General features: G+C 39.2%; 1 protein-coding gene across 2 annotated transcripts in view; it reads left to right on the top strand.

Moving 5' to 3' along the window:
- RORB (RAR related orphan receptor B) overlaps window positions 1-12,862 on the top strand; it is a 178,386-nt gene that overhangs the window by 127,309 nt on the left and 38,215 nt on the right. For both annotated transcript variants that reach the window (XM_080668738.1, XM_080668737.1), the window contains exons 2-4: window positions 1,272-1,357; window positions 5,654-5,795; window positions 11,295-11,696. In XM_080668738.1, coding sequence (XP_080524864.1) covers window positions 1,272-1,357; window positions 5,654-5,795; window positions 11,295-11,696 — 630 coding nt within the window. The remainder of the gene's footprint in view (window positions 1-1,271; window positions 1,358-5,653; window positions 5,796-11,294; window positions 11,697-12,862) is intronic.

Raw genomic sequence — 12,862 nt, forward strand, 5'->3', positions numbered from 1 at the left:
AGTACTGAGAGATTCAGGAAAAACCCTTTATTTAAAGCAGTGCTGCTGGCTCAGGGGATTGGAAGATCCAAAGCCTGAACAGTTAATACAATGAGATCACCCCTTATATATTCCTAAGTTTCTTTGTTTCCTATCTGTTTCCTAACTACTGGGCTTTTGTGGTGGGCTTTCACAGCCCCTCCTGAGTCAGACTGGGGAAGTTAGATTGTATCTAAATGCCTGGCCTGGGTGGCACCAGCAACGCCCCTCCCTTTATTCCCCCCCCCCCCCCCGGGGCCAAGCTGCCAAATCCCCAGCCCATGGCCCCTGCAAACTGGGAGCACCCAGGAAAACAGACTATTGCCTAAGGAAGGGGCAGTGATTTAATTATAGGCTAACAAGAATGCACTAGGACACCGGTCACTGGCACAGATTCAGATTGCTAGCCAGCCCCCCACCCCAGGTTTCCCCCTTTATTCCTCCTCAATTTAAACTTACTATGAAATATTTAATTGCAAAAAATGTAAAGTGTTATCATTTTTAAGGTAGAACAATAAGGTAAAGAAGTTTATGTCTTGCTTGCATTTATTTATTTTGTATATTTAAAGGTCAGAAATTGTGGAAAAGCATCTACGTGGCACATTCATATACAAAGCATTTTGAAGCATATTTTGCATATTTTAATTTGGGTGTAGGAAAAGCAAATCTTCCTAGTGTGTATAGTGTATCTTATGTAAACAACATTTATTATTTTAGTGGACATATAGAGTATGCTCAGTAAATATTTAACTGATTTATCATCAGCATTTTCACAAGTAAACATTCAGCCACATAATGTGTAAAATCACCACCACCCCCTCCAGTTTTGCTTTATTTGCCTATTTTAAAAATTATTGAAATCAGACAATGTGATAGCTCTTCTTAACTTAATGTTTGAAGTGCAAAATAAGAAAACCAAAGCCTCAGGTCCCAGGGATTTTTGACTCTCATTATTTCAAGATCAAGTTCATAAAGGAGAAAATGATGAAGGCAAGAGTTTACAAAACATCTGGTTTCTGGTTATATTCTTTAGTTTGAGAAAAAAAGCAAATAAGATGCCCCCCCCCCCCCTTTTTCAGAAGGGGCTTAGGGAGGCCATTCCAATAGTAGTAGATTACCCCACACCACACCCCTACTCCCACCCCAGTGTCTTCAAGCACCGAGGTCATGGCAGGGAGGGGTGGAGAGGAAGGTAGGAGGGTGAAAGTAAGAAGACAACTCTGTGAGCTCAAAATGTCTGTTTTCCCTTTCAGCACAAATTGAAGTGATACCATGCAAAATTTGTGGCGATAAGTCCTCTGGGATCCACTACGGAGTCATCACGTGTGAAGGCTGCAAGGTATGGGGCTTTAACACAGCACTGCCCACAGCATCCGTGTTTGCCTCAGGCATCTGTGTACCTCAGGATGCATGTGGTGACACCGTTTTAAAGCAGGCCTGCTATAGCATTCGTGTGCCCGCTGCTGACATTCAGGGATTCCTGCTTGATTGGTGGGTGGGTTTTCCATGCCTTGGCCTTTCACCTTTTTGCTATTGTCTAACTGGTCAGCAGATGCTTAAAAACAGATTGTTACGTAAAAGCTTGAATTATTCACATTTACAGAGATATAAATGCTGATTCTTCCTTTTTTATCAGTATTATCTCCAATAAATTCCAGGGCATTTATTACTCTATGAAGAAACTAAAGGTGAAAATAAAGATTATAAGCTAATGGGCCTACATTTATTTATCTGCTTGAGTAAGAAGTCAAAGGAAGAGTTGCATTTATGCATATAGCCATCCTTTATTCTCACATTCCAGAAAAATGTAAAAAAACAAACAAACTTGGAAGCATGAAATGTTAGACGTAAACCAGATAATCTCTAAATTAATTAAAAAGCATCTGCCCAACCTCCTCATTTTTCAATGAGGTCCTGAGGTATAAACAAGATTATGTCATTTGACCAATGTCACTGATCTGGTTAGCGAGAGAACATGGCCAACAACATGGGTGTTTTCATTCTTGGTTCAATGTCCCCTCCAGGACAGACTCACCATTCCTTGCAAAACAAATGGACAAGTTGCTTTTAAAATACAAAGCTGAGAGAGAGAGAGAGAGAGAGAGAGAGAGAGAGAGAGAGAGAGAGAGAGAGAGAGAGAGAGAAAGAGAAAGTTGGTGGCTATAGTGGTTAACAGAGACCTAATCTGAAATGAGAGAAAGTTGAAACTTAACAGTACATTTGTTGACTTAATCTTTAGAAGAAAAGAAAGACTACATATCAAGGGGGAAATACTAGTAAAAGCAGTTCTACAACTAATTTTAAAGGGCAACATGGAACCAGAACAAATAAAATCAGCTGTAGTCTGGTAGGGAAAAGAGATATACTGGCAAAGTTCCTGATAAAAGCAATTATATTTTTGATAAAAAATGCAAGAGCGTAAATCATTAATTTAAGGTTGGTTCTTAGAATCAACCTTAATCTTGAGAGACTTTCAAATATAAATAAAACAAAACATACTATATCTGTCAAGTAGTAGTGTGAAAAATTGGCAATGTCTTATCATAGTCTCAAAAAAAAAAACAAAACTGATTCCTGGAATTGAAACTGGAGGGAAGGAAAAAAGAAATATATGAAAATAAAATTGGGGAGGAATGCAGAGAAGAGAAAATAACATTAATATAAGAAACCATTAACATACTGACCTGCCTGCTTTCAAAGTGATTTGAACATATTTGAACATCATGAGATGTGCTTTTCATTCTTCTGCAGACCCACAATTAAGAACTGCATATTAGCCCGGATGGTGTGGCTCAGTGGTTGAGCATTGACCTATGAATGAGGAGGTCACAGTTCGATTCCCAGTCAGGGCACATGCCTAGGTTGCAGGCTCAATCCCCAGTAGGGGGCATGCAGGAGGCAGCTGATTGATGATTCTCGCTTAACATTGATGTTTCTATTCTTTCTCCCTCTCCCTTCCTCTCAATAAAAAAAAAAATTTTTTTTTAAGAACTGCATGTTATCCACTTTCATGCAATTTTTTCAACTCATCATAAGGAACAATAAGGCAAAAGTACATATCAGCAATTTTTTACACTCCCAGAATGTTATTACTACTGTTGGGCAGGTAGATGGTTTTCTTCATAAATGTTAATAATTTTGGAATCAGAACCCTCTCTAGTGAAAGCTGGTTTAGTTTACATAGTGTATACACACACACACACACACACACATGTTTTTTAGACTAGTTTCAAAGCAGAGATGTATTGTGTTTCATTGCATAAGGTCTATTGGAAAATATCTGATATCAAAAGATGAGGATATGTTCATGTTAAGGAGCAAAACATTTGAAACAGTAATTCCCAAAAGATTTAACTACTGAACAAATATATTCCAGCAGGTCAATAGCCAGGGACAAGTGTTTAGGCTCTTGTCATTTCTTCTATTTAAAGGAGGAATCCACAATCAAAGAAATTAGGTTGCTATTCTGAAGCACACACTGAGGTTTTAGTCAAAATGACATTGCACACCACACTGGTTTTATTTATTTTTTTAATTCCATGGAAAAACCCACAGTTGTAAATATGCTACATTTTTCTCCAAACAGACCACTCAAGAAATCCTGTTTAGAACAAGATGTCAGTGTCAGCACATCTAGTAGCAACCTCTGAGCTTTCATAATACTGTTTTCCAGTCAACATAAACAACCCATTTTAAATAACATCAAGTCAGCTTGTGCACTTATTCGAATTTCTATTCAATAAAATTTGAAACAGAATTTCTGTTTCATGCCAAAAAACCTCGTTTACAATAATGAGCAACAGATACATAATGCCTCACAATTAATGTCAAACTGGCCTTAAATTAGGCTTGTAGCTATGACTTCAGAAGGGTCTTTTCTGCCCATTCATTTAAGTAAGTGGCACTAGAGAGTACCCAAAAATTTAAAACAGCCCAATTCTTCCCTAAATTGTAAATTCCAAGGTATCTTTAGTCAGTTCTCATGGGCTGAGGTTATACTTTCTGAGAGCTTTTGTGGTATATGAAATACATCACTCAATCCCTGGGGGCTTGGTTGGTTATGATCTCCATTTTAAGGGGCATGAATTCGTTAGAACTGGGCAATCAGATAATGCATTCTGCCTCCATTGGTCCATTAAATAAATAATACACATGTATTTGTGGGGATGAAACTAGTCTTTGTTGTTTAAAGGCTTGGGGGTTACACCACAAAACCAGCTGGCCCGCTCTCTCTATGAAGACACTGGGCCACGCATCCATTTCTGAGGTTTTTCACAAGGCCCACCAACCTCTCTTTACAGTGCCATCCCGGGCCATATGGGAGCCTGAAACAAAAAAACAATCACTAATCTTGATTTTGTCTTTATTTAAACAGTTGGAAGTTTTTTTTGCAATAGTGTTAATTTTTAACATATTGTGTTGATATATTACTTATCTTGTTTACCAAGTCTTTGAGTGAGCCTTAAATTTTGGGGCCAAGATAACTGCCTCATGAGCCTCACCTTAGTCCCAGCCCCACCCCATCTCCTGTTGACAGTTGAGGAAACACACACCCTTTTGACAGAAGTCAGGGGACCTATTCCAGGCCTCTCGGCAAGATGGGTATTGGGTTTACCACCTGGAACTTCTCTAGCTTTCCTCTTGCAAAAGATATTACTGTGGGTTATCTTTTCCTAAAATTTCTCCTCGTAAATCTGTAGATTACCACTTTGTTGTACTTGGCTCTTTGACTATATTGCAATTCAAGAGTAAAGAGTGATTAGGGAAACTGATTAAATAGGTGAATGATACTTCTGTATCTCTGGAGAAAATGTTTATTTCCTGGTAGGGTTTTCTATAAGATAACTAAGTCGAGTGGTATCCAAAAAGTAAAGAATTAATAAACTCAGCTGTGGTTTATTCAGGAGGGCAATGTATGGTCCATGGCAGTTCATTGTGTACCAGAAGGAACCAAACTTATTTACATAAAAACTTCCTATATCAGTATAGCCTGAGGCCAAGCAGAGAGCATTAATTCAGCTTTTACTTATTGCTTATGTTTTATTGAACAGTTAATATACTATGGTTTCTTATTCAATGATGTGATTGATTAAAAGTACATCACTGGTTCAAAAAACAACCTTCCACATACATTCTGGCCAAATTCAAAAATTTTCAAATGGCAAAAATGCATCTTAGAAACTAGGAAGATAGTAGCGTATATTGAGCCCAAGCTCCTTAATACTGCTATTTCACCCAATACCCCAGTCCCTCACCCCCACTGCACTTGATATAAACCTCTGTTATCATCCCCATCAAGTTTTGTCATATTTGGCTTAGCAGTGACACTTCCCTCTGCCACTCCTTTCCCACTGTTCTTTGGGGCAGGAGCTCTGTTCTGTTTTTCTTTGCATAAAGCAGCATAGCTCGCAATGTCTTTAGTAAGCATTGATTGAATGAAGGAATGAATGCTACTTTCATATCTCTATAGATAGCACATATTTTCCCTGGTAGAAACATCCTTAAGCATCCAAAGAATTTTAAAAATTAAACGCAGTTATGTTCACTAGAGAAAATGTAGCAAATATATGTGTTAATAGTCTCTGTTCCCATTCTTATATCTCTATCTCCCTCCCATTCTTTTTCTCCCCTCCAGGGATTCTTTAGGAGGAGCCAGCAGAACAATGCCTCTTACTCCTGCCCAAGGCAGAGAAACTGTTTAATTGACAGAACCAACAGAAACCGTTGCCAACACTGCCGACTGCAGAAGTGTCTTGCCCTAGGAATGTCAAGAGATGGTAAGGCATTGCCTTCCTATTTCTTACATAAAGGCTTTCAAATGAAGGCTTTCCTGGAGTCTATTTAAGCCACTGGAAGAATTCTAGACAAAGGAAATTGGAAATAAGAAGGAAAAAAGCATGTGCTGGTAGTGCATTAAAAGGAAAAGTAAGAACATACAAAAATATAGTATTGCCTATGAAATAGGAAGAAAGGAAAGGCTTTACTGTAGCTTTTGGAGCAACCTGTGCTAAGTCAGATGAAAGCCACATAGTCCTAGATTGAAGGTGACCACCTGTCTAGGTTTGCCTGTAAATGAGGGGTTGGTTTCCTAGAACACGAGATTTTCAGAGCTAAAACTGGGAAGTCCTAGGAAAATGGAACCATTTGGTTGCTGGGTAAGTCTTACTGGTGCACAGGTTGCTTAATATGTGGAGATGCTAAGGAACAGAACATGTTTTTATAGGAAGCCCAGAAGCTCATTGGCCCGTCACAGCTCCTCAGATAAGGATGCAGACTATTCTGAGTCATGATGAAAATCCCAAATGCCAGAGCAGCAGTCCAGGTCATAGAAGGGTTGTGTAGGTAGTGTCCTTCTCAGAATATGACTCAGGTGTGCACTCCACCTTCATGCCCAACCCAACTGGGTGGCTTGACACAACAGCTGAACTTAGGTTAATGAAAGAGGACAAATAAATTCAAACAAAAGAATTTCATCTAGCTGTTCTTCCATTTTTAAGCATTCATCTAAACTAATTATTTTCCCACTGGCGTGGACCACTGCACAGCTGTATCAGATTGTGAGCAGTCCTGAGTCTTGGGGCCATTTCTGTCTTGTTCCCACTGTATCCTCAGGGTATGCTTAAAAGCAGCCACCTAGATGTTTGTTTAGTGAATCATGGCATTCTCTTTTACCCAGAGCCTGAGACACAGTGCCTCTGATATTTATTGTCTTTATATGAAGCACTCTAGATTCTGTGCCACTGGTCACACTGCCTCTAATGCAGTTCAAGGTGGTGAAGACCCAACCCCCGCAAAAGAAAAAAAATAAATACTTCTAAATTATTTTTTTAAATGGATAATTGGCATGTATTGTACCTTGGTATAAGGGGATTTTATGAATTATTAAATTAAATGTGGGCCTTTTAGTCATTTGGATAAATTCAACTCCACATAGGTCTTGATATCTAAGCATACAAACTGCTTACTTCTTAGCTTGCATTCTCCAAACATTTATATCTTGAATTTTTGTTTACATTTTCTCTAATTTTCAACCCACCTAAACTTGTCTTACACAAAAGTACACATATGAGATAAATTTGATTAAAAAATAAAAAGAAGAAAAAGAATCTGACCTTGAGCCCTTTAGTTTACAGGTAAGCTTCCAAAGATGCAGAAATGTAAGTTTCCAAAATTTTTCTACTTATTACCTGATTTTTTGTTTATTTGTTTTTTTAGACTTGTTAACCACATAGATATACTCCTAGGGTAAACTTACAGCACTGTGTAGTTCTACATACTAAAGTGAAGAAAAATGGAATATTGGGGTTAAGTGGTTTTCAAGATTTATTTAGTAAAATTTTAAGGTGAAAGTATGCATTTATATGTGTGTGTGAATTAATAGCATGTATATGCCCACTGCATCTTCTCCACCATTTTATTTCTTTTTAACTGGACCCTTAAAAAATGATAGTTGCAGAAATCTTCAATGTAAACTGTTTCCAATTGTACTACTATACTGGTAAACAAACAAAAAATAGAAAAATGTTTGCATCAGTAGGAAGATATTGAGCTCCAAAGAGAAAACATGACACCCATCTTGCAGTAATTAAGTATGTGTCCTCCTTAATGACATTCCTCTATGCAAAACTAGAAGCTGTCCTACAAGGTAGTAAGTGGATGTCTTTGAAGAAGCAATAACTTTGTTTCATTGTTACTCCAGAAACTTTCATTCCATTTAGAATCCCACAATCCCAATAAATAAGAAAAGATTTCCAATATTTTGCGTAAAATTGTTCTTTGCTAGTGTGGGATCAACATGAGGGTTAAGAGCTTATCATGAGCAAATACCATCATCACTGAATATTTATGAAGCACTTGCAATGTATACAGAATTGTGCTAGTTTCTTTGAGAGCTAGCTGTTTAACAAGAGACTGCCTCTATACTCAAGTGAATCTCATTAGCAGAATAATTCAAGTTTGAGAGGGGCAAACACTCAAAATATGTGCCATTCTGATGGATGGTTAGTGATGAGAAGAATGCTAATATTTGAAACTATAATAGTAATGCAGCCTTTGTTGAAATAGGCCTATGGATACAACAAAGGTATTGACAAAGAGTGACTAGGAATTATTTATATGTTAGGAAAGTTCATTGGATTTACTTTTTTACATTTACTGTAATTTCCCCAAATATATCACTACATTTATTATAGGAAGGGGCATAAAACTGAAACACTGGCTCATCAGTATTTCTGAAATAAATGGAGAATTCATTCTAAAGTAGTACTATAGCAATTGTCAATAAAGTCTACAATTTAGGATGAAGCCTGATAATTCCAAAAGGTAGTAGGGCTTTAAGTTGCCTCTCTGAAAACATTTCAGCTTGCTCAGTGACCTGATAAGTTAATTTCCTGGAAGGGGCATAATTATTCACCATTGAGTTTTCAGATGTTCACCAGGGCACAGGTCTTGACTGCATACTTATTTGACACTGTTAGCTTTGATTTTGAGATCAAAAGCAGAATTCTGAACCTAAAATTGTTAAATATGGGGTCTTGACTGAGCTCATTCATTCATCTTCTATCAGCTACAAGTTAGTCTGTGCCTCTATTGATTATAGATGGCTTTGTCTGGGATAACTGAGGTGACTCGACTCTACCTCACATATCCTCCAGCAAGCTAGGTGAGGCCTGTCCTTTTCATGGTAAGATACTCAATCACATAAGCATTTTGGAAGCCTCTATTTGTGTTACATATGTCAATATCCCATTGGCTCAGAGCAGGCCACATGACCCCGAGTAAGAATGCCTACACAGATAAAAGGGCCCTGTAAATTTACACGGGGAAGAAATGGAAGTAGTTAAGAAAAATCAGGGTCATTAATAAATTCAATCAACCACAATGTATAATTCACCTAAATACAGTGTGTAGAAATCTAAAACAAGGATTGAATGTAAAGGAGTTTAAAAAGAGACACTGCATTTCTATCTTCATGTTAAAAGAGCTTCTCATTAACCTTTTTTTTTTCTCCCTATAAATTTTAAGCGAACAAATGCAAAACTATTCTACTAAAGTAAGTCAGAAAGTAAACATACTCGAACCAGAACAAAAACTTAATCTATAGCAACAGATACAAAGTTGGTATTCATCACCATAGCTCTGTAATAAAGAGCTGTCCGAAGCCTGCATGAATGCAACAGAGGCTCAGCAAATAAAGAAGCATGTCACATTACTTTCTGGGGGGGGGGGGGGGGGAGGTTCTTTCTGAATTCAAATGTGTCCTGATTAATTTTATCTTATACAAAATAATTTTTTCACTAGAGGATTATATGTAGTAAATGATGTATAAAGATATAATATAAAGGTACAGAGAACACTTTCCCTAAAAGTCACTATAGAATTCTGTCCATGGACAAACTACAAATATCACAACAATTAGTAAGCAAATAAATTTGTCTTTGAGAAGCAGAGTCTAATAAAGACAGTGTCTCTACAAACAAAGTTAAGTACAATTATCTAAATGATTCAAGACCCTACAGAAATGACAGTTGAGCTGGAAAGAAGAATTTGGTCTGAATTAACCATATTAATTTTCTTCATTCAGAAAAATTACTGGATAATTGCTACTTTGTTTTCCAATTTAGGCAGCATCAGAAAGCAAAAACACAGGATTAAAGGGAAATAGGAAGAGTCTGGGCTGCTCCAAGTCCACCCCTCACATCCACAATCCTGCAGGCAGGCAGGAGGAAAATTACATGCTTGACGCCGGAAAGTGTACACAGTTACTCAGAACTTAATCTCCTAGTCACACTTGGCAGTGACAGAGGTTGGGAAACGTGGTCTCCGTTCTGAACAGCTGATGCTCAGATAAAATTTGGTAGCTCTATAACCAACAGAAGGAGGAAATGAACTGACGAAATGTGGGGGGTGAGTGGCAGCTCCGTCACAGCAGGGATCTCTTCTGTAGGCCCTCCATGCTGGGCTGGAGAGTTAGTTCTGAAGCACATCCCTGTTTAGTTATTCTCATCAACCCTAATGACCGGATCAGGGGTTGAACCAGTTTCTTGCCTCCACTTTATTCTTTCTACATTCTCTGAGCTCCCAACACCATCAGGTGATGGGAACACTGTCACAAAGGAAAACAGAGACTCAGAGAGGAGCCTCCAAGTTTGTCACAGTTCCCACTATTAACATGAGTTGAACGACATACAGCTTGATGATTCAGACAAGGGAGCGCCTGGACTCAGGATGTTCACAGCCTAAAATGGAAGTTGACAGCTGGTGAGGAAAACATCACTACCTGTGACAGTTCAGGAGATTAAGCTCTGTAAGTTATGAAACAATGCATTCAGCCCAGCCAGCATGGCTCAGTGGCTGAGTGTTGACCTATGAACCTGGAGGTCACGGTTTGATTCCCAGTCAGGGCACTTGCCAGGGGTGCGAGCTTGATCCCCAGTGTGGGGCATGCAGAAGGCAGCCGATCGATGATTCTCTCTTATCATTGATGTTTCTCTCTCTCTCTCCCTCTCCCTTCCTCTCTGAAATCAATAAAAATATATTTTTTAAAAAAAGAAACAATGCATTCAGATGAAAGCATCATCATATCACTCTATGACCACTTCCAGAGCCTCTTCCTCCTTTTTCCTCAGAATGGCTAAGGCTTTTGGCAGAAGAGATGGGCAATATAAAACTCAGGCGGGGGAGTGTGGAATGAGAGAGGAGGGGTTACTGTTGGATCACTTGCTGGCCACTGAATGCACAAACTTCTTCCAAAGATCCGTTTCATTTGACCCCCAAAGCCAACTGAAGGCAAATGATGTTTACTTAAAACTATGTTTATCACCCTGCCCCACATTCTTGTTCTTACCCAACACACTAGAAAATAGTGAAATAATAAGGTCCTATTTGACAATCTAGTAATCCTAATGCTTAGGAGAGGAAGTTAACAATGAGTTTAGGCTGACATCTTCATGACAGGTACTATTTGGTAGTTTGTATTATTTATGATTTTTTTCCCCACAAGTAAAAAAGAACAAGAAAATATGCTTTCTAACTTCACGGCAATAAGAAATACATAAGTTTTCACATTTCTTCCTAGCTTAGATTTAATTCTCCCTATGCACATAAACCAGTAAGGACACCCATGAATATAACTTTTACCAAATATGGAGTGCTATGGTGCTAGGAGTCCATGCATTTGCTATTGAGGGGACAGCCATCCATGACTCGTTGGACTTGAGGTGGTTAGCGAGAATGATAACTGCATGCGCTGTTCTCTGCTTTTCTCTCCGACCCAGCTGTGAAGTTTGGGAGGATGTCCAAGAAGCAGAGGGACAGCCTGTATGCTGAGGTGCAGAAGCACCAGCAGCGGCTGCAGGAGCAGCGGCAGCAGCAGAGCGGGGAGGCGGAAGCCCTCGCCAGGGTGTACAGCAGCAGCATCAGCAACAGCCTCAGCAACCTGAACAACGAGGCCGGCGGCACTTATGCCAATGGACATGTCATTGACCTGCCCAAATCCGAGGGTTATTACAGCGTGGATTCCGGCCAGCCGTCCCCTGATCAGTCAGGACTTGACATGACTGGGATCAAACAGATAAAGCAAGAACCCATCTATGACCTCACATCCGTATCCAACTTGTTTACCTATAGCTCTTTCAACAACGGGCAGTTAGCACCAGGGATAACAATGACTGAAATCGGTAAGTGGAAGTCTCCCCCCTCATTTTTGGAAATTCTGCTTTGAAGGTGCCTTGGTCCTATTTCTAGGGTCATTTTCTCAGTTTGTTGAATTACTTGCATTCATGGCTTCTAGGGAGAAAAGTAATTGATTTAAAAATATTTTCTAATAACTGTCGCTGTTTCCCTATCCCATAAAAATTTGTCCCAAGCAAAGGAAGAAATTATACATAGAAAGATGCTATCTGTAAAGAACAGATGCTATCTGTTAAATTTGGGTTCGTCACCGAAAGAAAAATACGATTGTTATAAACAGGAAAATTTTAGCAATGGGCTATTTCACGTGAAATAACTAAGGGATCCAGACACAGTATGTAAGAATTGAATGAACAGGGCTCCAACTCTCCCTCTAAGATAACAGAAGCAAATGACACCTCAGTTTCCTTCTTAGTAAAGGCAGCAGGGTAGACCAGGAGACCTCTAAGCCTCTTGCAGATCTGAATTCAAGAATTCTACACGGGAATAAAATCTGAATTACTGGCAATGAAAGCGTATAGTCTGGAGTGTGACAGAACCTAAGAGCAACAAATTAGCTCTGGTGAGGAGGGCTAGTCACAAGCGTGATGGCATCAGTAACCCAGTCCTCCTTCTGCTGTGATGTCCTTTGAGTCCTAAGGAGTGGTCTTCAAGATTGTCCTACCCTAGGATGCTCTCTTCTTACCTGTCACAACTGTGTCTTACCCTGTGAAGCTCAGGAGTCTATGAAATGTTTAACCAGTTGATCTCACTAACTAATTGCCATAAAAATACTAATGTGTGTTTGACACATTACCCTCCTGGAGTTGCATGCTAACAGTAGCCTAGAAGAGCTAAATGAACAGTGGCTACCAAGCTTTGTGGCAGGACTCAGTGTACTGGGGAAAGCAATGTGGAGCTCAGAAACCTCTGAGGCCTCCTCACAGCCCACCCTGACAGAAGGCAGAGCAAGCATGTTTAAGAACCAGGCCACCTGCGTTTCAACCCTGACTCTGTGGCTTAGTATTTGAGCTGGAGCAAGTTTCTAAATCCCAGTTTACTCATCTTTTTTTTCTTCTCATCTTTAAAAAGAGAAAAGCATTAGTTCATAGAGCACATGGTGGTTGTAAGAATTACGTGAGTGAATACTTATAAAGCAGAGCAATGTTTGGAA

Source organism: Plecotus auritus (assembly GCF_963455305.1).
Source record: "Plecotus auritus genome assembly, chromosome: 5".
In the NCBI taxonomy this organism is placed as follows: domain Eukaryota; kingdom Metazoa; phylum Chordata; class Mammalia; order Chiroptera; family Vespertilionidae; genus Plecotus; species Plecotus auritus.